Source organism: Polypterus senegalus, chromosome 3 (assembly GCF_016835505.1).
Source record: "Polypterus senegalus isolate Bchr_013 chromosome 3, ASM1683550v1, whole genome shotgun sequence".
Lineage (NCBI taxonomy): Eukaryota > Metazoa > Chordata > Cladistia > Polypteriformes > Polypteridae > Polypterus > Polypterus senegalus.
Window position 1 is genome coordinate 66,435,676 of NC_053156.1, and position 20,077 is coordinate 66,455,752.

Genomic DNA, 20,077 nt, shown 5'->3' on the forward strand with positions numbered 1-20,077 from the left:
TTCTTGAATTTGCTAGAGGGATGTTGCAACCATGAGGAGAGTATCTTTGTCATTATAACATGCCCTCAACACCAATGCCCAGTCTCGTTTTGATCTCAATGGTCCACAAAATAGGAAACACCACCAAAACCACCTACCCCTCCCCAAGCTAGTCCTGTAGCCAATTGAGGAACACCTATACTGCCTCCCTCGGATGCTAGAGTGGCCGCGTTTGTGGCTTTGTGGCAGTGCAGCTCTTCTAGACTGTCCAAACAACAAGGTCATCTCCTCCATCAGTTGCTCAAACACTTTTCAGATATCTTCAACAGAGTGAAGCTGCAGACCGCAATACCTCTGACGTTAGACACAGAATGCCCTCCATATCACAGAACACCCAGCGTCAGTCACGGAACGCCCTTGACAGCACACTTCATGTAATGACGCGATTTATTATAACGCCCTTTCCCAGCGTCACTCGCATCATGCCCTCTGCGAGACAGTATTGACACACTCGTTGCACAGTATGTTGCAGTTTACTATTTTGAATGGTTGTTCATTACGTTTTCTCCTGAACCGTTACATTATAGTAAAAGTAACAAATTTTATTACCATTTAGTGTTTCAAACAGAATGTACCTTATGAAACTCATATCTAGAGATTTTCAGTCTATAAATGTATTTCATATTCCCACTAGCAAATTATAATCATGTGAAACAATATTAAGCTTAATTAATTTTTAAAAAGTTTGCAAAAAACGCACAACATATAAAACTGGTTTTAAAATTGACTGGGAAACATTTTAGGAAACAGTCAGTCATTTGTTTATTGATCTGATCCATCAACATTTTCATCAATAAAAGCTGTATGTGTGAAATACTGTATGTCATCAACTGAACAGTATGTGACAGCCAATACATTTTTTATTTTTGAATAACGTTTGATTTTGAGACAGTCGTGATTGTTCTTAAACCTTTTTCGTGCAACATTTAAGTAGATCGCAAAGACCTAAGTTAGATTGGCATAAAAACTGTCTTTGAGTCGTCGTCTTTTTTATTTTTGATAAATATCAAATACTATTACTACTACTACTACTACTAATAATAATAAGAAATAGTGTCAGTTGCAGCGGGCATTCAGCAGGGAATCATCCTGAGGTGATCTCATCATTAAACATACAGTATTTATTGTCTCGTGCACAGAGTATAATTATATTATTACTTACATGTCTCTCCAGAACAGTGATAATATAATAAAACACAAAAAATATACATAGAATAAAATGTACAGTATAGATATATATTCAGTTATATTTCAAATATTTATACATATCTTTTTCTTACAATTGGCTCTTCAGTAACTCCACAACTAAAACACTTTCTCTGAAGCCATACTGAGGACCACAAGTTCTTTACTATTTGCTAGAAGGAAGGAGCAAGAAAAACAGCTGTGCAGAATGGCTGAGTGTGTAATAATCAATAAAGAATGTCTTTTAGATAACCTGGACAGAAGGCAGCTGGGTGCCAGTAATATTTTGTGGTTTTCACCACCCTCTGCAGTGACCCAAGCATGTGTGTCCTACCAGGATGTGATGCAGCCAGTGAAGATGGACTCCAGACAGCACCTGTGAGACGTCTCAGGAAGGCATTGATGAACTTGGCAATAGACAAACCATTCTGTTCCCTCCTCAATTAATCAATGATTATTACTGTACGAAATTTAAACAAGCTCACCTTTTCCATAGCACTCCACAAAAAAAAACCACAGCGTAATCCGTCCTCTGAAGTCTATGATCTGCTCCTTAATTTTTGGACATTAAAGGTCAGATTGTCCTGGGACCGCTGATTTAAGCAGATAGACCCCTTGTCTGCAAGCCATGTAATCATTGGTGGTGATCAGGCCTATGATGGTGATGTCAATAGCATTTTTAATGATGGAGCTGGTGTGGTGTCTGGACACACAGTCACACTAGGAGATTAGCACACTACCCCATAGTATGCCAGGGTTGAGGGTGATCATAGAGGATATGATGCTGCCAATCTGCAAAGCCGAGGTCTGTTCTGTATGAAGCCCAAAATCCAGTTCTGTTGGCACAACAGTGTTGAATGCTAAGCTATTGTCTATAAACATATCTCTGTAAGAGCAGGTTTTACATTACCCAGATGTGCCAAGATGGAGTATAAGACTTAACTGCCGTACCAGTATGCATCAAGGAGATGGTGAAGTGGAGCAAAGTTATGTACTAAGTTTAAGAAGTCTGAGTGAGTGTAGTTGGTTCTAAAATGAGTTATCACATACAACACACAGACTGTTATGAGCATGAAAAGGATGAATAAACAGATAAGCATAACATTACAAAAGATGTAAATCATGAAACACACATATATTCCCTCTCTCTCATACTGTGTATGTGCATATACATACACATGCACACACCCAAACACATATAGTATATATTAATAATCTTGACTTGTAACATGGTATTGTTTCATACAGTGGTTTTCATATTCAGTCCCAGGGGCTGCAGATTTTCATCCCAGATAATTTTTGCTTTTAATTAGACTCCCATCTTGAACTTGCAAGCCAACAGTCTAGGTCTTGAAAGTTAAAGTGATGTATCTAAACACAAAGCTCATTGTTATAACTACTACATAGGGGAGTGTAACCTGTGGGGGGTATTTTAGCACCCAAACCCTGGACACAACGACACACATACAGGTTCCAGGTTCAAATATGAATATATTTTAAATTAATAAAGCACACAATCCCAGTCAGGACATCCACCCATGTCCTCCATTCACTATATGGGTCTTTTGAGTAGACAAGGCACTAATGAACCAGATCAGAAAGCCAGTCCATCCCCACCTTTCTTTACAATGGAAATTTTGAAGGTTGAAAAAATTAAAACAAAACATAACAACCTAATTGGTACAACAGCAGCAAGTGATGGGAGCTTTTTTTTACCTCATATCTCATCAAGATATGAGAGCATATCCTTCATGCAGTGAAAAGTAAATAACAAGGAGGACGTGACTTCTTCAGTATCTTCATCATCTCCACTTTCATCTAATTTTCCAGTTGTGTGTGTTACTTCATCTTCATCCTTATCCAGAATTCTTGACCTGAGTTGTGTCCCAACAAGTCGGTCACAAGCAGTTTTTGATCAATGAAGACTTTTTTTGTGAAAAAGAAAACAATACAGAGTGTGAGGTATTTTATTAGGAATATCAACACATTAACTCCACTTTTTCTCAAAGTACAGTCAAATTAGCTTATGAAATAAACACACCAAAGCTTGTCATAGGAATGCTTTGCTCGATTGATTTCTCTGGCTTTTTGCCTCTGCTGTACCCCCTGTATTCATGAGGTAGAGTAAAAAAGAAAAAATAATCTCCTGTGTACAACCATAGCAGTTCATCTTCAAGGGAATGTCATTTCTGGTTAGAAACCATTAAGAAAGTGGACAAATAATTAAAAATGACTAATTGTTCTGAAGTGAAGAAAGCATACATTTTTATTTACTAATACATTGCTGTAAGACCCATTTCAATTCAATCTGTACGTCTACAGGAATTGTACTTAAGTGAGTACCTGAAAGACAAAAATAGTCCCATTACTACCATATAGTCACTTGTGAAGGCCAAATTCATCATTTCAGATAATAAGTAATTTAATTGTTCCCAATTTAGTAAGTACACTTTAAAAACCACTAAAACATTCACCTAAACATATTAATATTGCAATAGAAATGCTACATGTAAAACGTTATCCATAATTTAAAATGTTTTCCTGAATGAAACAATCACTCCTTTCAAGATTGACAAATGACTGAATGATATCAAAAAGGAAAAAGAGAATCCTTACCTTTAAAAGATTTCCTGTGTTTAAGCCATGCGAATCATTTCACTCCACACAATACCTGACAGGGCTGTGCCTTTGTGAGGACCACATTATCCAGGCTACAAGGCTCAGCAGTACAGATTATTAAATATTATGCATTTCTGCAAATCGGTTACAATTTACTAACAACTACACATAACCATAAATATGCTGACTTGCAAATTCAGTTAATGCTACCTAATGCCACAGAGGAAACTGATCTTTGAAGAACAAGGGAAACAGTCAAAAAGTTACAGTCGTGGCTGGAAGAAAAAAAAATTCAGAAATACTGTAAACTGACAAATTCTGATAACTGTCCTTCCCTTAAAAAAAATCTTGAAAGGTTACACACTTTTAATGCTGGCTTTCCAAAGTAAGAGAAGACACCTAAGAAATGCAAATTAGGAAATTGCAATAAATTCTATAAATAAAAAATAGCATGCTATTTCTTTTAATCAGAACAAACATTATTATAAAAGATACAGCCAATGATGCTTTTTTAAACATTCGCAAAAATATATCTTGCCAGTCAATTGTAGGTAATGTACAGTAACTCCATGCTTATAGTAAGTTCCTAAAAATGAAAGTATTTGTACTATTATCTTTGTCATGTCCTATTAAATATTTTAAAAGAGAAAATTGTGTTAATAAACAGTTATGAATTAATTAATCTAAAATTAATCAAAGAAAGCTTTTCAAAAGGTGGAAGGTACACAGTATACTATTTTGTCAAATAAAATCTTGTTAAGGTGGAGATCTAGCTGCATTCAATTGTGTTAAAAGTGTCAATTGATCAAAGTTTACAAGTTCTGAGAGCTTCACATCCCTCCATGGACCACCACTGTCCTTCTGTGGCTTTGTAAGTGGCTGACGAGGCCTGCATAATCTGTTCTTTAAGAGCAAAATAGACAAGCAAACTCCTGAGCACCAAACACAACTGTAGGTTCCTCTGTGCACTTAATTATACTTATGTGTCTCTGGTGAATATGAATAGATATAAAGTTCTTAAAACTGACAAATATGCACAAGAACAAACATTTCACTTTATTTAAATTTAAAAAAAAACTTCTAAAGCAGTATTTTTGAAGAATGCAGGAGAGGTAAGAATGAGACGTTGAATATTGTTTTAAGAGTTTAAACAAACTGTACTATCATTGAAAGAACTTTACAAAATAATAATAATAATAATAATAATAATAATAATAATAATAATGAATAACTGGCTGTTCTTTTCCCCATTATCTAGATTCTGATTTGAACTTTCTTGAACAGGAGGTAATTGAATATTGCTTTAACACTTGACCTTTGTTTGTAGCTACTTGTTACAATTTTCCGTTATGTACTGTACAGAACTATGAAAAAAAGATCTAAAGTGACCTAAGTGTAGTCAGACTTTTGACTAGTAACATTACTATACTAGAAAAATAGTATATCCTCTATTAACTGTGTTTGTCTTAGAAACTTGTGCTCTTTTTCCACTTTTCAGTGGAAAATCACTTGGTATTGGCTCAATCTCTCTTCACTGTCTTTCTGAAATATATTTTGGTATCTAAAATACCAGGTTACAGAAAGTTTTGCTTCTGATTAACTAGCATATGTGATATACAGGACAATTACAGGGCAGGGAAATTATAAGTACTTAATCACGGTTACAGATTTTTGATTACGATCTGTTACACTTAGCTATGGTCAATTATACTCAACAACAGACAATTACAGATAATATTAGTTATTATAAAAAATAATCGACAGCTGAATCTGTCGATTTACTATTTCGAATTGCGTATTCCGAAGAGCCCTGTTGTAATACGCTACACATTGGCCCTTTTAAAAGGGAGATGAAATACAGTCTGTACATCATATTCAACACTTTTGAGTTTTAATATGTTTGTCACATTAACATACTTTCTAATAATGGCTCGGGGAAATAAATTATTATAATAAATTATATAATAATAATGTGTGTGAGTTGTCATTTGGCTGGTTTGGCTCCATTTCCCTACTTTATCAAGGGTGTTGCCATTTCCTAGTTTCTCACACAGGTTTTGATCTCCTTTATGTGCATATGTAAGCTTTATAAATGATCTGGATTAAGAAGGTTTGAGAATATATTTTTTTTGTTTTAACATAATGTTTTGCATTGAAGTTCCTGCAACCTTGCACTGGATAAGCAGGTTAGGAAGATAAATGGCTGGGTTGAGGCATTTCATCTGTGCAGTCCTGTCTGTTCAGCTATCCTGTGCTTAAATAAGCCTTCACTCTGTAGCTATAGAATTTCTCTGGGGTTTTGATTGAGAGACCCCATCTGCTAACCAACTTATTTTTATGTATAGGAAACAAATATAATTTGATAAACTTTCTCCTTCTTCTTTTGGCTACTCATGTTAGGGGTTGCCACAGTGGATCATCTTTTTCCATATCTTCCTGTTCTCTGCATCTTTCTGTGTTACACTCACCACATGCATGTCTTCTCTCATCACATCCATAAACCTCCTCTTAGGCTTTCCTTTTTTCCTCTTCCCTGGCAGCTCCATCTTTAGCATCATTTTTCCAATATTTCCAGCATCTCTCCTCTGCACATGTCCAAACCAATGCAATTTTGCCTCTCTGACTTTGTCTCATAATCGTCCAACCTGAGCTGACTCTCTAATGTACTCATTTCTAATCTTGTCCTTTCTTGTCAGATCCAATGCAAGTCTTAACATCTTTAACTCTGCGACCTCTAGCTCTGTCTCCTGTCTTTTTGTGTATCACCATCTCCAACCCATATAACATAGCTGGTCTCATTGCCATCTTGTAAACCTTCCCTTTCACTCTTGCTGGTACCCGTCTGACACTCATCTCCACCCACTCTACCCTGCCTGCACTCTCTTCTTCACCTCTCTTCCATACTTCCCTTTACTCTATACTGTTGATCCAACATATTTAAACACATCCACCTTTGCCAACTCTACTCCCTGCATCCTCACCATTCCACTGACCCCCCTCTCATTTACACAAGTATACTGTCTTGTTCCTACTGACCTTCATTCCTCTCTTTTCCAGAGCATATCTCTGCCTTTCCAGGGTCTTCTTAACCTACTCCCTACTCTCTCTACAGATCACAATGTCATCAACAGACATCATAGTCCATGGGGACTTCTGTCTAATCTTGCCTGTCAATATGTCCATCACCTTTAAAAATAAGAACGGGCTCACAGGTGATCCCTGATGTAATCCCATCTCCACCTTGAATGCATCCATCATTCCTACTGCAGATGTCATCACAATCACACTTCCCTCGTACATATCCTGTACCACTCTTACATATAGGGTGGTCCAGATCTAATTATGCAATTTTCATTATGCTGTAACTTATTAAGTTTATTACATAGAAAATCACCCAAAAATCCCGGACTATCGAGAAGTGTGCGAACTGACGACATGAAGAATCGTCTTTGTGATGAATTGGAATTGTTCCTGCATAAATCAAAGTCATGAAAATGATCTGGATCTGCATAATTAGATCTGGACCACCCTGTACTTCTCTGTCATTCCCAACTCCCCCCACCCCTCAACTTTGTCCACACCAATGTGGGCAAAATGACCATCCAAGCCGGGCTTGGTCAGACGGGAGAGAACGTCAGCATCAGTGTGTGCAGCCCCGGGACAATGGGCAACATCAAAAGCAAAGCCTGCAAACTAATAAACCACCAAGTGGGCTGGGTGTGTGTATCCTTGTGTTCGTACAGCCATTGCAGTGGGGTGTGGTCAGTCACGAAGGTAAACCGCCGCAGCCGTGACCAGTACTTTGTGATGGCCGTTGCTGTCCTTTAAAAGATTAATATGCAAAATTTGTACAGGTTTCCGTCACCCGGGAATTCTGACTTTATAATTCACTGGGGACATATGCTCTTCTATCACTACCGACCCTTGCCATTCGGCACAAAATGTATGTGGATTAGAAGGGATTAACATCAGCACAATGCAGTGGTAGCACTGCTGCCTTGCAGTAAGGAGACCTGGGTTCTCTTCCTGGGTCCTCTCTGCGCGGAGTTTGCATGTTCTTCCCGTGTCTGCGTGGGTTTCCTCCCACAGTCCAAAGACAAGCAGGTTAGGTGCATTGGCGATCCTAAATTGTCCCTAGTGTGTGCCCTGCAGTGGGCTGGAGCCTTGCCCGGGATTTATTCCTGCCTTGCGCCCTGTGCTGGCTGGAATTGGCTCCAGCAGACCCCCATGACCCTGTGTTTGGATTTAGCAGGTGTTGGTAAATGACTGACTGACTAACACCAGCACGCAATCCCCCGTCTTTAACTCGTGGAATTTACTCGTCTTGTCATAATTATGTTTTTGGGCCTCCTGGTCACGCTGCTGAAGTTCCACTGCAATAAACGACAATCTGGCATTCAGTTCTTGCAGCAAAATGACACGGTCAACAGACAGATAAACAGTCTTCAACAGGCACAGTGATCGCGCTTAGGGATGCTCTTTGGCCTGTCGTCCCATTGGAGGAGTCCCAAAACAGTTTAGAAACTTCACAATACTTTAAACTTTAAAATGGCTAATTCAGTCTTCAACTCTGATATACTGTGTGGTGATGAGCCAGTCACGTAACTTGCCTGTACTCTCATTGTAAGCTTTTTATAAGTAATTGTAATATAGCACCCTGGATGAAATGTGTCAATAAAATATATTAGAATATTGAGAGAAAAGCAATTTCAAGCTTCTTTTTCTTAATAAACTTTAAGCCTAGCTCAAAACTGGCCTGTTACAGAAAAGTGGGCCATACTGAAGAATAAGATTGGTAACCTCTTGTTTCAAATTTTCCCCTCACAACAAGAAAAAGGAGAAATGTAATTTGTGTGTGTTTCATGTATATTTCATTAGAATAAACTGTCCAAAAAAGTTAAGATGTCTAATTGGACATCCATGTTTTCCCAATAAAACAACAAAGTCTGATGGAAATTTATAATTTTTATCTGTACTGTTCATAGCATTTGTGAAAATAATGACTATTGTTAACATCAGAAACTAATCTTGAAATACTCCAACACTTTTATTAATGTAGCTACAGTAGGCCTTGCCTGAAATAACTAAGAAATGTCAATAAAAACATTTTGTTTCAGCATATCAAATAGTCAGGAGTCTGTGCAAATTTATATTTTGTATTATCAGACCCAAAACATCTTTTAACTGATCCTATAAGTCTTGTAAGTACACTCTTAAAAATAAAGATACCAGAGTAGTTCTCCAGAGCAATGCTATAGGGGAACCCATTCACATGGAGGTTCCAGAAAAGAAACATTAGATTTAGCATCAGGTAAATAACTATGATTAGATGGAAACAGAATTGTGAACTATAGATGGGTTCCTGAATTAAAAAGGACTCTTGCTACGTACATTAACATGGGCCAAGTCCAGGTTTTCACTTAGCCTGTTGAGGTCCCACTAGGTAGCCTACTGTACATTAACAATTTCAGTTCCCCCCACTACATATTAGGAAGTTTTTCAAATATAAAAGAATCAAACTTCATAAAAAGAGACCTTTCCAGAATGAAAATTTCTTTGTCGAACAATGATTCTGTGACGAACCACACAACCCAGTAAAGAACTATATTGTGCCATTAAAGAACCATTTCTATGAGTGTACATCCTTTTCCCACAGTTTCAATCCCTATGTAACATAAAACAGAATGTGTATGAATCAAATTATTAAAGGAAGAGCTGTGGATCCAAGTATCACATTTCTATTCCCCATTGAATTCTGTTGGTTTAGAACCTCCATTAGAGATGCAAACTCTTTAAACAGTATAAACAATGAGGATGAGGGGATAGAGAGGCATGATCTGCAGTTACTCCTCAAAAAAGTCAAAGATGTACAGATGGAGGAGTGGGGTTTGCCCTGTCATCTGGTATTTAGCCAATTAGTGAATCTATCAGTTTTTATTGTGGAAGCTTCTGTCAGCCATATAGCAGTTTGAACACAGAAACAAATGTAGTAAAGGCCCCAAAAATGTCTGAAACTAAGTGGAAACTTTTTAAATACTTTGAAAGTCTTTATCCAATTCAGGAACTGACTGTAGGTAAAAGTGTACAGTCAAGATCTTTCACAGTTTTGCATTAATAAGAAGTTCTATAATCTAACAGGAGCCTCATGAAGGGGGAAAAAAAACACACAAACACACCCCACACATACATATGCTGCCCAACTTCATTTTATTTTAAATAAATTAACAAGTAAAACATTTGTTGATATTGGGTGAAGATTTTCTCTGCTGTATCGTGAGGTCTACTGGGATGTCTCCATAGGACACGTTACTCTTTATATGGCAATGCTATTCTCAATCCTTCTTGGAAGTAAGTATTCATATTTCAGCTTGGGATTTGTATTTCTTGCTTCAATTGACTTTTCAATCTCCCCAAGTGCCTCTTGGAACTTTTTGATATGAGCCCTTGCAGTCTCCTCTGTGAAGTATTCTGGGTAATGACCAAGGAAGACCTACAAAAGGAATTATGATGAAACCGTGATGTCAGAGTGTATAAAGAGAAGACATTTTATTCTTAAAGGACATGTCATCCTGGAAGTTGCCCAATGAGATAAGTGGTATTCTTTAGCAAGTAACTTACCGCAATAGGCTGCTCACGACTCAGGACCCATGTGATGGCCACCTCAGTGCATGACTGATGTATATCTGGGAGTGTATTCATGATCAGCTCCATGGTAGCCAATCCCTTTTTTGGGGGCGGGGGAGAACGCATAGTGCAGGGTGTATTTGGCACCCATGAGCACCAGTCATACTGTTTAAGGAAAAAAAAACAAGCATGCCATTAGTCATTTACTCTAAACGGAGTGGTGTTAGACTCCTTATCTATGTAAAATCATGATGACAGTTACCTGTCCACTGTTAATTGCTGCATGTTGTGCAGAGCTTGTAAAGATGACCCCAGCCAGAATAGTGACAAGCTCTGCTTTATTCTTTATTTCAGTAGGCAAGCCTGCGGAAACAATTATACCCCATTATGGAAAAGGGATAATCTGTGTTTTTGGGAAGAAGTTCTGATGTAAGTTGAACAACCCAGCTGCCCACTAACCAGATTTTCTAGTAACATTTGAATAAGATCTACATTATGCACAGACACATTAATGACCTCAAACCATTGTTATCATGTTAGGGAGCTGTTTGGGAAGTTAATCCACTAAAGCCTTGTTGTACCTGAACATTATGCCCACTCTAGTACTGTAAATGTTACAGTCAAAGACATCACTCTGTAGACACAGGGTGCTTGATAAGATGCTGTAGCCTTCTGTTTCTATTATCAGTAGTGCATGATTTTAGATGGACACTGTACTAATAAGGAGTGTTTCCAACTGGACAACAAGCTCACTATAATCTCCTGTTGGACACAGCAAGAGGTTCCTGTTTACAATGATAGTAAAGCCCAAAAGCTAACTCTACTTCACAGCCAACAAAGTGTCCTCACCAAAGCTGTGAAGGTCTGTAAAGCCCTCATTAACAACATCATGAATCCAGTTCTGCAGCTCCTTATCCACCATAACATCCTTGTCAGAGGAATAATAGAGATCCACAATACCAGACACAAAACTGCAAAGGGAAGACATGGAAAGAACAGTAAGTGACCGGCGTTAGGAGAATGTCCCAGCCCAGACTGTGACCCCACTCCACTCTTGGTCCAAAGAGGTTGTTCTTGCATACAATATTCACCTTTTAATGGCGTTCCAAATTTTTAGGCTGTCATCTCTATAGAAGTAATTTTTTAGACGATTCACGTCTCGCTCTTCAAAGTCAAAAGTGGGCAGAAGAGACTTGAATTTCATCTTTTTGCATTCCCTTTGAAGCAGTGGGAGCAATCCATCCCCTCCAGTGGACACTACCTGTTTCACAGACAAAATTAGGATAGGAATGGCAGTGTCAGATGACCCTTGAGCAGAGATGTGACAAAATATGGGGCATGGAACTAAGCATACCTCTTTGAAGATGCCATTCTCAGAGATTAGATTCAAACGGGCATTGGTGTTGATTTCCAGGGTGTCATGCATGTGAGGGAACAGGAGCTGAAAGACAACAGTAAGAACCGAGATGCTGTGTACTAGTGGAAATTTCACCTCTACATGTATTATTAGGAAAGTGGTGCCTTCATGTGATTGCCAAGTATTATGCAACTAGGACCCTCATTCACATTCCTGATGACTGAAGACTTTACTGTAGTAGCTAAATTCCTGAAAGTATGTTTAGCAAGAAAATGGTTCCCATTCATCAGCAGTATTCTTGCTCTTCAAGAACTTTTAATGAACAGTGGGAGTGCTGTTTAGGGTGGGTATTCAGTAATCCATCAAGTAGCTGAACATGCTTAAATCATGTCACTTTTTCTGGGAGCAAATCAGGAACCAACCATGGTTAGTACACTTGCGCATGCAACCAAATTCATTTGCATTACACCAGTATAGATTCACCAGTCAAATTACATTATACTTTTGATAGGTAGGTGGAAAATTGAGATAAAACCCCTTGTAATCACATAAAATATATGCAAACTCCAAAAAGACTGCCAGGGTCTCGAAGCTGCAGTCTTGGAGCCATGAGGCAATAATGCTAACCATTCACTATATTTGTTTCATCAAATCAATATGAAAAGAAAAGTCAAGAAGGAATAGTCCCTGTAATTTACCATTGTGGTTTTTTTCCTCTCGTTTATCATAACTTAAAATGTACATCTAATAGGTTTTTTTTTTTTTGCACTCGACATATATAGCACTAAATAGTATCATTCAACTGCTACAGTTCCTCACATTACCTTTGCTACACCCCTTCCACAACTAACAATGTTGGACTGTACCTTGTAAACAGGGTGGACCGCAGGCAGTTGTCTCATGGTGGCTATACAAAACACCTCACTGACCAAATGTGTGTGCAGAAGGTGAGACAGAACCTCGTAGACTTGAAATTCAGCATGTCGAACCCACATCTTTGCTAGAAGCCAGTCGAGTTCAGGGTCAGAAGGTAGGAAGATGGGGTTGTTCTGGTCAGGCTTTTGTTGAATCTGAAAGATGAAAATTTTAAATCGGTCAACTCAAGGACCAAAAATATCCTTGCTAATTGTTGATATTTTTCTGCTTTGGTAAAGTGAAAGTGGTATATGGATATCCTGTGGGTATATACAGTAGGGTTTTGTTACGTTTGATTTCTGGATATTAACACAGCCTACTTAGTGGTGTTTCTACATTAAAGGTCAGTGGAGCTCAGCCCCATGACATGTTGTGCAAAACAATAAATTACAAAGGATTATAATAAGCCTCACCATTTTTTTTCGTCTTTAAAAATTACATCCCCTAGTTCAACATTTTCTCATTGTAATTACTTATCTAGAAAAATCCTGCTTCTTGTTGAATGTAAAACTGACTTCATGCTGGATGCCGCAAAGCACCCATTACTGGCTGAGGGGCTGCAACTATTAAGCCCTGTAGTGTTTCCTACAGTGTGCAACTGGAGCTTTCCAGTGTAGTGGTGGAGCCTCAAGTTAATTGCTGCATTATTTATATAATTTTAAGTCACAGGTTTGTATTTTCCCAGTCAAGCATTTATGCAGTATGCACCGCTAAAATGGCATGAAGTGTCCAGTACCATTTGATCCCTTTAAAAAGGTAGCCATTATAAATTTTGGGTAAAGTAAAAAAAACAAAGGTTAAACTTAAGGTCTTTGAGACTTCTGCTTTTTAGTAGTTACCCTTTTAGTAACATTCTGAAGTGTTATCAAAAAGAAAAGCTTCCCCCAGAAATAGTGGGCTTTCTTACTCAATATCTCATTTTTTCAGATGATCATTTTTATTTCTTGAACCAGTGAGAAATAAGACAGGCCTAGGACTGACATCAAGAAGTGTTGCTGTGGCTAGTGTATTGGAGAACTTTAACTGCACACTCATCCTAGTATCTGTGTTTTGGCTTCTGTCTTAATATTTTTTCATAAAATGGATTCTTCTTCCCCACCATCATTTATGGGCTTTAATGGTGGTCTTCTCAGTTTACAAATCCCTAAATTCTTGTTTCTAGGCTGGAGAGGTTTGTTTTCTTGTTCACAACTTAAGTCTGTTCGTTATGTGTCTCAGTTTACTGTTTGCTCAGTTTACTGCACAAAATACCTTTTCTCTGAAGCTCTATTCATCTATAATTTTTAACATCCAACTGCTATCATAAGACACGTTTTCATACAAAAACCCCTAAATCCTGTTTTCAATTCATTTTATCTTGCACTTTTTAAATAGCAGAATGTCTCTTTTCCCAGGCTGGAGTGCTACTTTAGTTTTTAGTCACCTGTATTGCCAGTGGGATCAGTCCTTTCATAGGGTGATCATAGAGTAGGCACAAAGGTGCAGTAACATACTGCCATTTGCCATTAATCACATTGGCAGGAATGCCCTCCAGAATGCAGTAGTCTACCAGGTAAATGTTCCCAGCCTGCACAGAGAGATAAAAACAAGTGAGTGTGACAAAGTTCATTGTCTTTGTTTGGTTCATAGAGCCTATCTGAAAAAGTGTCTCACCTTCATTTCTTTGTCCAGAGTGGTTTGGGATCCTAGTGTGGCCTGTACCATGTCCTTTGTTACAGGGAAATTTTTAGGAAGGCAATAACAACTTTTAATCATCCGGGGATTGCAGCCATTCAAGAACTGGTAACCAAAAAAACTGTCTTCTTTCCAGTGCTCCATAACATATGCTTTAAAAGAAAATACATTTTAACATTAAGTATTAGCATGAAGAGAATCAGAGGCCAAGTCTTTTTCAGTGTTTTAGATTTCCTACCTGCTATGGGGCTTGGCTTTCGTAAACACCTTTGGAAATCTTCCAGGTCATGCCAGGGCTTTTCAAAATTGTTAAGCAGTTCCTTGATTAGGAGCTCTTTAAGTCTGTGAAAATAAGTGCAAGTCATTAAGCAGCTTTTATAGACAGGCATGGTATATTCTACCCACCCCATGTCCCCACCTCATTGGGTATTACACTTGGTGAACAGACAGACAACCTAGCAGAAGTGCCCTTGACTTGCAAACTACCTTCCATTTGCTCATTTTTGCTACTGTGTCTCATTGTGGCTAGTTTCTTTTTCGTAATAAAAAACAATCATTTTTTTGTCTGACAAAGAAACCTCCAATTGAGGACACTTGAGAGCTTAGCAGCTCCAGCCCCACTTTTCACAAGGAGATGGGCAAAATTACCATTTCCTGGTTCGGCCTTTAAACAAAATTTTGATGGAGCTTCATTTTGTAATTACGCAGGGACATGTGCAGAGTATCTCCAACTAAGGAGAACACCTTTTTCATGTGCTATTCAGTCATTTCTTGAGCCCAATTCTACCATAAGCCACACACCTATTGGCTGAAATTTTACCTTGAACAATATCTTATAGGTTTCGGCAGAATAAAAAAAAAAAAACACACACACAAAAATAGAAACACAGCAGAACAGCAAGTTTCAAGAGGATGCAAATTGAAAACAGAAAAGTCCATTAAACATTTCTATTAAATTATTTTGTAAACAGCAGCAAAATAAAGACTGAGCCTTTGAACTAAAGACCCACTTCTCCAATCAATCAATCCATCAAATAGTCAGGAGTCCTGCACAATACTTTGAAGTACTTGGAGACTGAAACTGAGATGTTGAGAAGCTGCTGACAGTTGTGTGTTCCAAGGTATGAGAGTTAAAAATATACATTTGACTCGTAAAAACGTTGGATTTGGTTGCCGCTAAAAATCTTACCGACAACTTTTAAAGGTCTAGGAAAAAGTTGTTTTTTTTACACTATTTTTTTCTGCCTGCATAAGGATGAAAGCAGCCGAGTGTTTGTGGGCGAGTTTTGGAAAAGTTACCTTTTGCTTGTACTTGCTATTTGTATTCAAGTCAGCACTGGTGTGGCAGGGCAGTAAACAGTGTGGCCAACACTGACAACTTTTCAAGTAAATAACTATTTATCACTATGACACCAGTTAAGTAACAAAAACAGCAGCTCCTTAGTGAAAAACAGTCAGAGCATATAAAGAATAATTGGATGTAGCACCATATACAGTAGCACTCATATAGCCAATCATTAACGGTGGTAGAATAGCAAAAGCGCACACGTTCATAAGTAAGAAAGCATTCAATTTAAGTACAGGCAGGCAGCCAACTTCAAAGTGGTAAGTAGAAGGGCTCTGAGGTTTGTAGACAGGCAGCTGGTGTTAAGGCCAGTGTTGCCAGGTCCGCGTTTTTGTTCCCCAACTGGGCTCTTTTTGGTCACTGTCATTTGGGGAGGGGGGGGAGCACATGTTGTGGTTATTTGCAATGCTTTTCTATGTTTCAAATCCCCCTTCACTGCATTTTTACCATTTTTTCAATCCATCTGGCACTCCTTCCCCTTCTATTTGCACTTGTATATATTCTTTACCATTGTAAAATCTCCAAAACAAATGCGTGATGGTATATACCCAATACCTGCAAGCTTTGATGATATGTACCGAACCTTCTCACTCTGACACTGCCCTCTGCTTTCCAGTTTGTCATTCTGTCTACCTAAGGTATATTATTTTTGGCTGTTCAAGTTGGGTTCCAATTCATGCTCACCGTGTCACAGATTGTTTTATCTATGTCCTCCAAGTAAACAGGGTGTTAAAAAATAATTATGTCATCACTTCAAACATCTTGGTGTGTTTAACAGAAAAACATTTGTGGTGTAGGATTTTTACAATCATATTTAAGCCATGTTTATTACATTTTTGCAAAAACTAATGTTTTAGGACTCAAATTACTTTAGTTCTAAATTCTCTTAACGTCTACAAATAGTAGGGTTTAGTTTGTGTGTTTATATTCAATAGAACATCTAAACTAAAAAAAAAAAAAAAAAAAAAACTATTCCTTTCGCTACTTCAGTTGAATAGTTAGCCAAGTATCCTTGGTTCCTCTCTGGAGTTATTCAGCCTAGTCTCCTCTTCCCTGCCACCCAGAGAATGAATGGCAATAATTATACACTGTCAGTATACAAATGTTGAGCAGCTGGGCTGCTCCATGACATCCCCTCATTTTCCTCACCCCCATTAACAGGACTCACGCATTATTAAGTGATTTCTTAAAGTCGATTCTCTTCTCATAGTTGAAACGGTAGTCCTCAGGTATGTCATTCTCAGATATGACATCAATGCATTTTGGAATTGCTGGTCTCCAAGTCTGCCACCTTGTGGAGTATAAAAACAGAAATTAGAAGGAGGAGAAACCAATGCATCCACCAACAAAGCACACAAAATCCCTTCTTTTTCAGACAGATGGCCAAGTTACCTCACTGTTTGCTGCTGTTCCTGCAGTTCTTTTTCTCTGTAGAAGAGGAAGTCATGTACTGTGTCATCTTGCATTTTCTTAGCTAGGGGAAAAGGGGATGAATAGGAGAGAAAGTGTAGAGCTTGGAAAATAAAGATGAAGTGCGACATTCAGCAAAGGTGCTGTACTCCCACCTCATGACTACCTATTTGAATTAAAATGAACTGCTTTGCTGAACTGAGTTTCTATTTCTGCAAAGTACAATATGAATGCAAAACATTTTGATGTCAGCCGTATTTAATTCTACATTAAAGCAGGTAGCCCCTACAAGACATCATTTTTGAATAAACAGATATAAAAGATGAATAGACTTTAAGGAGGAAAGACACACATGCCTTACCTGAACCCTCACGCAGCCGTATTGTCATGTTGCCTACAAACCAGCGATAGCAAGGGAATGTTTTACAAGTCCCATCAGGATAGTTCACTTTAACATAACAGCAAAACCAGTTGTCGCCAACAAACTGGCGTTTCTCTAGCTCCACAAACAAGATTTCCCCAAGAGGAACACTGCTGCAGACATCATATTCACCAACCTGGAAGCACAGGTAAAGAGTGGTCATAAAAGTTAACAGTAGCTCTTTAAGCTGAAATCAACTCTCCTAGGAGAGGAGAGTAAAAGCAACAACGTTTTCCAGAATAAAAAGGTAAATTAATTTTAATATTACATCAGTCAAGATCAGAATCTCTGAAGGGTCAACCTTTCCCCTGACTTATCAAATTAAGTTTCGTCAGCGGCTAACTTACAGTTCCACGGCGAAAGTCTCTTCCCAAATTGTCCAATGCAGTTGTCTTGCTTTCCCCATGCTCCCCAATAAGTGTTGCATACACACTGTCAATAGTTCCAGAGTATTCAGTTGTACCAGTAGCCACAGTCACCTTGTAGGTCGCCATCTAAATAACAAATGCAAAGACTTGCAATGAAAGGCATGTTGCTACAGTAAACCCTTGTTTATCGTTCCAGACTCTACCGCGATAAATCAATTTCTGCGAAGTAGGATTCTTTACTTATAAATCAAATATTTTCGTAGTTAGAGCATAGAAAACCTGTTTACGACCTTCTAAATATGTTTTTTAACATTAGAGCCCTCTAGACATGAAATAACACCCTTTAAAAGTTAAAAGTTTAAACTGTGCTCCATGACAAGAAATAATGCAAACAGATCTTCCTTTTCAAAGGAATGTTTGTCAGGAGCAGAGAATGTCAGAGAGACAGAGAGAGCAAAAAGCAAACAATCAAAAATCAATAGGGCTGTTCGAGCTTTTAAGTTTGGCGAAGCACCGCCGGAGAAAGCAGCTGCAAGTTAGGGAGCAATGTGATGGTATTCTTTCAGCATTTTTTTAGAGTAGCGTTCGTATCCTCTAAGCCAGTGTGCGAACAGCCCCTCTGCTCTTTACCCCTTCCGTCAAGAGCAGAGAATGTCAGAGACAGTGAGAGAGACAGATAAAAGCAAACAATCAAAAAATCAATACGTGTTGTTCGGGCTTTCAAGCATGTGAAACACATCGTATATCATTGAGGAGTTTTATTTAATATGTAAAACGTGCTCTGATTGGGTAGCTTCTTAGCCATCCGCCAATAGCGTCCCTTGTATGAAGTCAACTAGGCAAACCAACTGAGGAGGCATGTACCATAAATTAAAAGACCCATTGTCAGCAGAAATCCTCGAACCTGCGAAAAATTCGTGATATATATTTAGATATGCTTACATATAAAATCCGCGAAAGAGAGAAAGTCGAAGCGCGATATAGCGAGGGATCACTGTATTTTTATTTCCTCATAGTTGTATTCACTCTACTTTTTCAATTAAAAGTCCAAAATTAGATGGAACAGTATTTTTCTTTTTGTTTTGATTACATTCCTCTTTAATTCAATTTAGGGTTGTTAGGAGGCCAGTCTAGCAACGCAGACAAGCGTCATATCCAGTTATGGTTTGTACCTTGCACCCCATAGGCAAATCAGAAAACAAGGGAGAGATGTTTACTTTAGTGCCATGTCTCATTCAGCTCAGTCTTGTCACTTCTATTCAAAGAATTCAACACTTCCTCACTAATTGTACTGCACAGCTCCTTGTTCAGACACAGGTTCTCTCCCAGCTAGACTATTGCAGCTATCAGGCATCTCCAGCTTCTCCAGAATGCAGCTGCTCAACTGCTGTACTCTGTTCCTCATTTCATTCACACTGCTCATCTTGTTCAGACGCTTTACTGGTTTCCTGCTACTGCAGGAATCCAGCTCAAAACTTGCATCTTGACTTATAGTCCTCTGATTGGGTCTGCTTCTCAATATCTCCAAGTCTTTTCACACTAATATGCTCACAACACATTAGCTATTAAGTGGTGAAAAGACAAGTGCTACAGGTGGACAATTAGAGACAAGGTGATTAGTGGACCAGAATGCCACGGTGGGCAGTTCAGCCAGGGCATCGATACTGGCCAGACCCAAATATACTTAGCTTCAGTCAGATGAACTACCTGTTCTGAAGTTCAGTTGGTAAGGAACATGTAGACTACACATATGCACCTATCCATTTGGTACACTCAATTAAAATGCCTGAGGTTCACACAAGTCACACCACCATAATAGCCACTGCTTGTAAAGGCCTCTAGTATAGTCATAGGACTGTGGCAAGTGCTCAAATCTTCTGATCTCTGGAGCTGACAAGAGTGAATATTAGATGACTAAATCAGGAAATATCCTGAATATACAAGATTAAATAACCTTTATTATGGTAAATTTGAAACAGTAAACATATCTGTAATCGAAGTCGCAAAGAACGTTTCTTTTAACACAGACAAGTTTTAAAAATTCACCAAGGCTTTCCAAAGGGAGTTTTTTAAATATCAAAACACTTGTACTGCACGCTGAATTGAAACATCTCAATGAA

The 20,077-nt window shown here is 38.3% G+C and overlaps 1 protein-coding gene across 1 annotated transcript; it reads right to left on the minus strand.

Moving 5' to 3' along the window:
• Window positions 1-10,039: 10,039 nt before the first annotated feature.
• LOC120526784 (polyunsaturated fatty acid 5-lipoxygenase-like) lies at window positions 10,040-18,108 on the minus strand. Its single transcript, XM_039749932.1, has 14 exons — window positions 17,937-18,108; window positions 17,530-17,725; window positions 17,151-17,232; window positions 16,927-17,049; window positions 14,652-14,755; window positions 14,393-14,565; window positions 14,163-14,306; window positions 12,691-12,894; window positions 11,822-11,908; window positions 11,559-11,728; window positions 11,317-11,438; window positions 10,730-10,830; window positions 10,462-10,632; window positions 10,040-10,333 (listed from the first exon to the last, which is right to left on the minus strand). The coding sequence occupies exons 1-14, from the start codon at window positions 18,081-18,083 to the stop codon at window positions 10,157-10,159; spliced, it is 2,001 nt and encodes a 666-aa protein (XP_039605866.1). The 5' UTR covers window positions 18,084-18,108; the 3' UTR covers window positions 10,040-10,156.
• Between the last annotated feature and the right edge of the window lie 1,969 nt (window positions 18,109-20,077).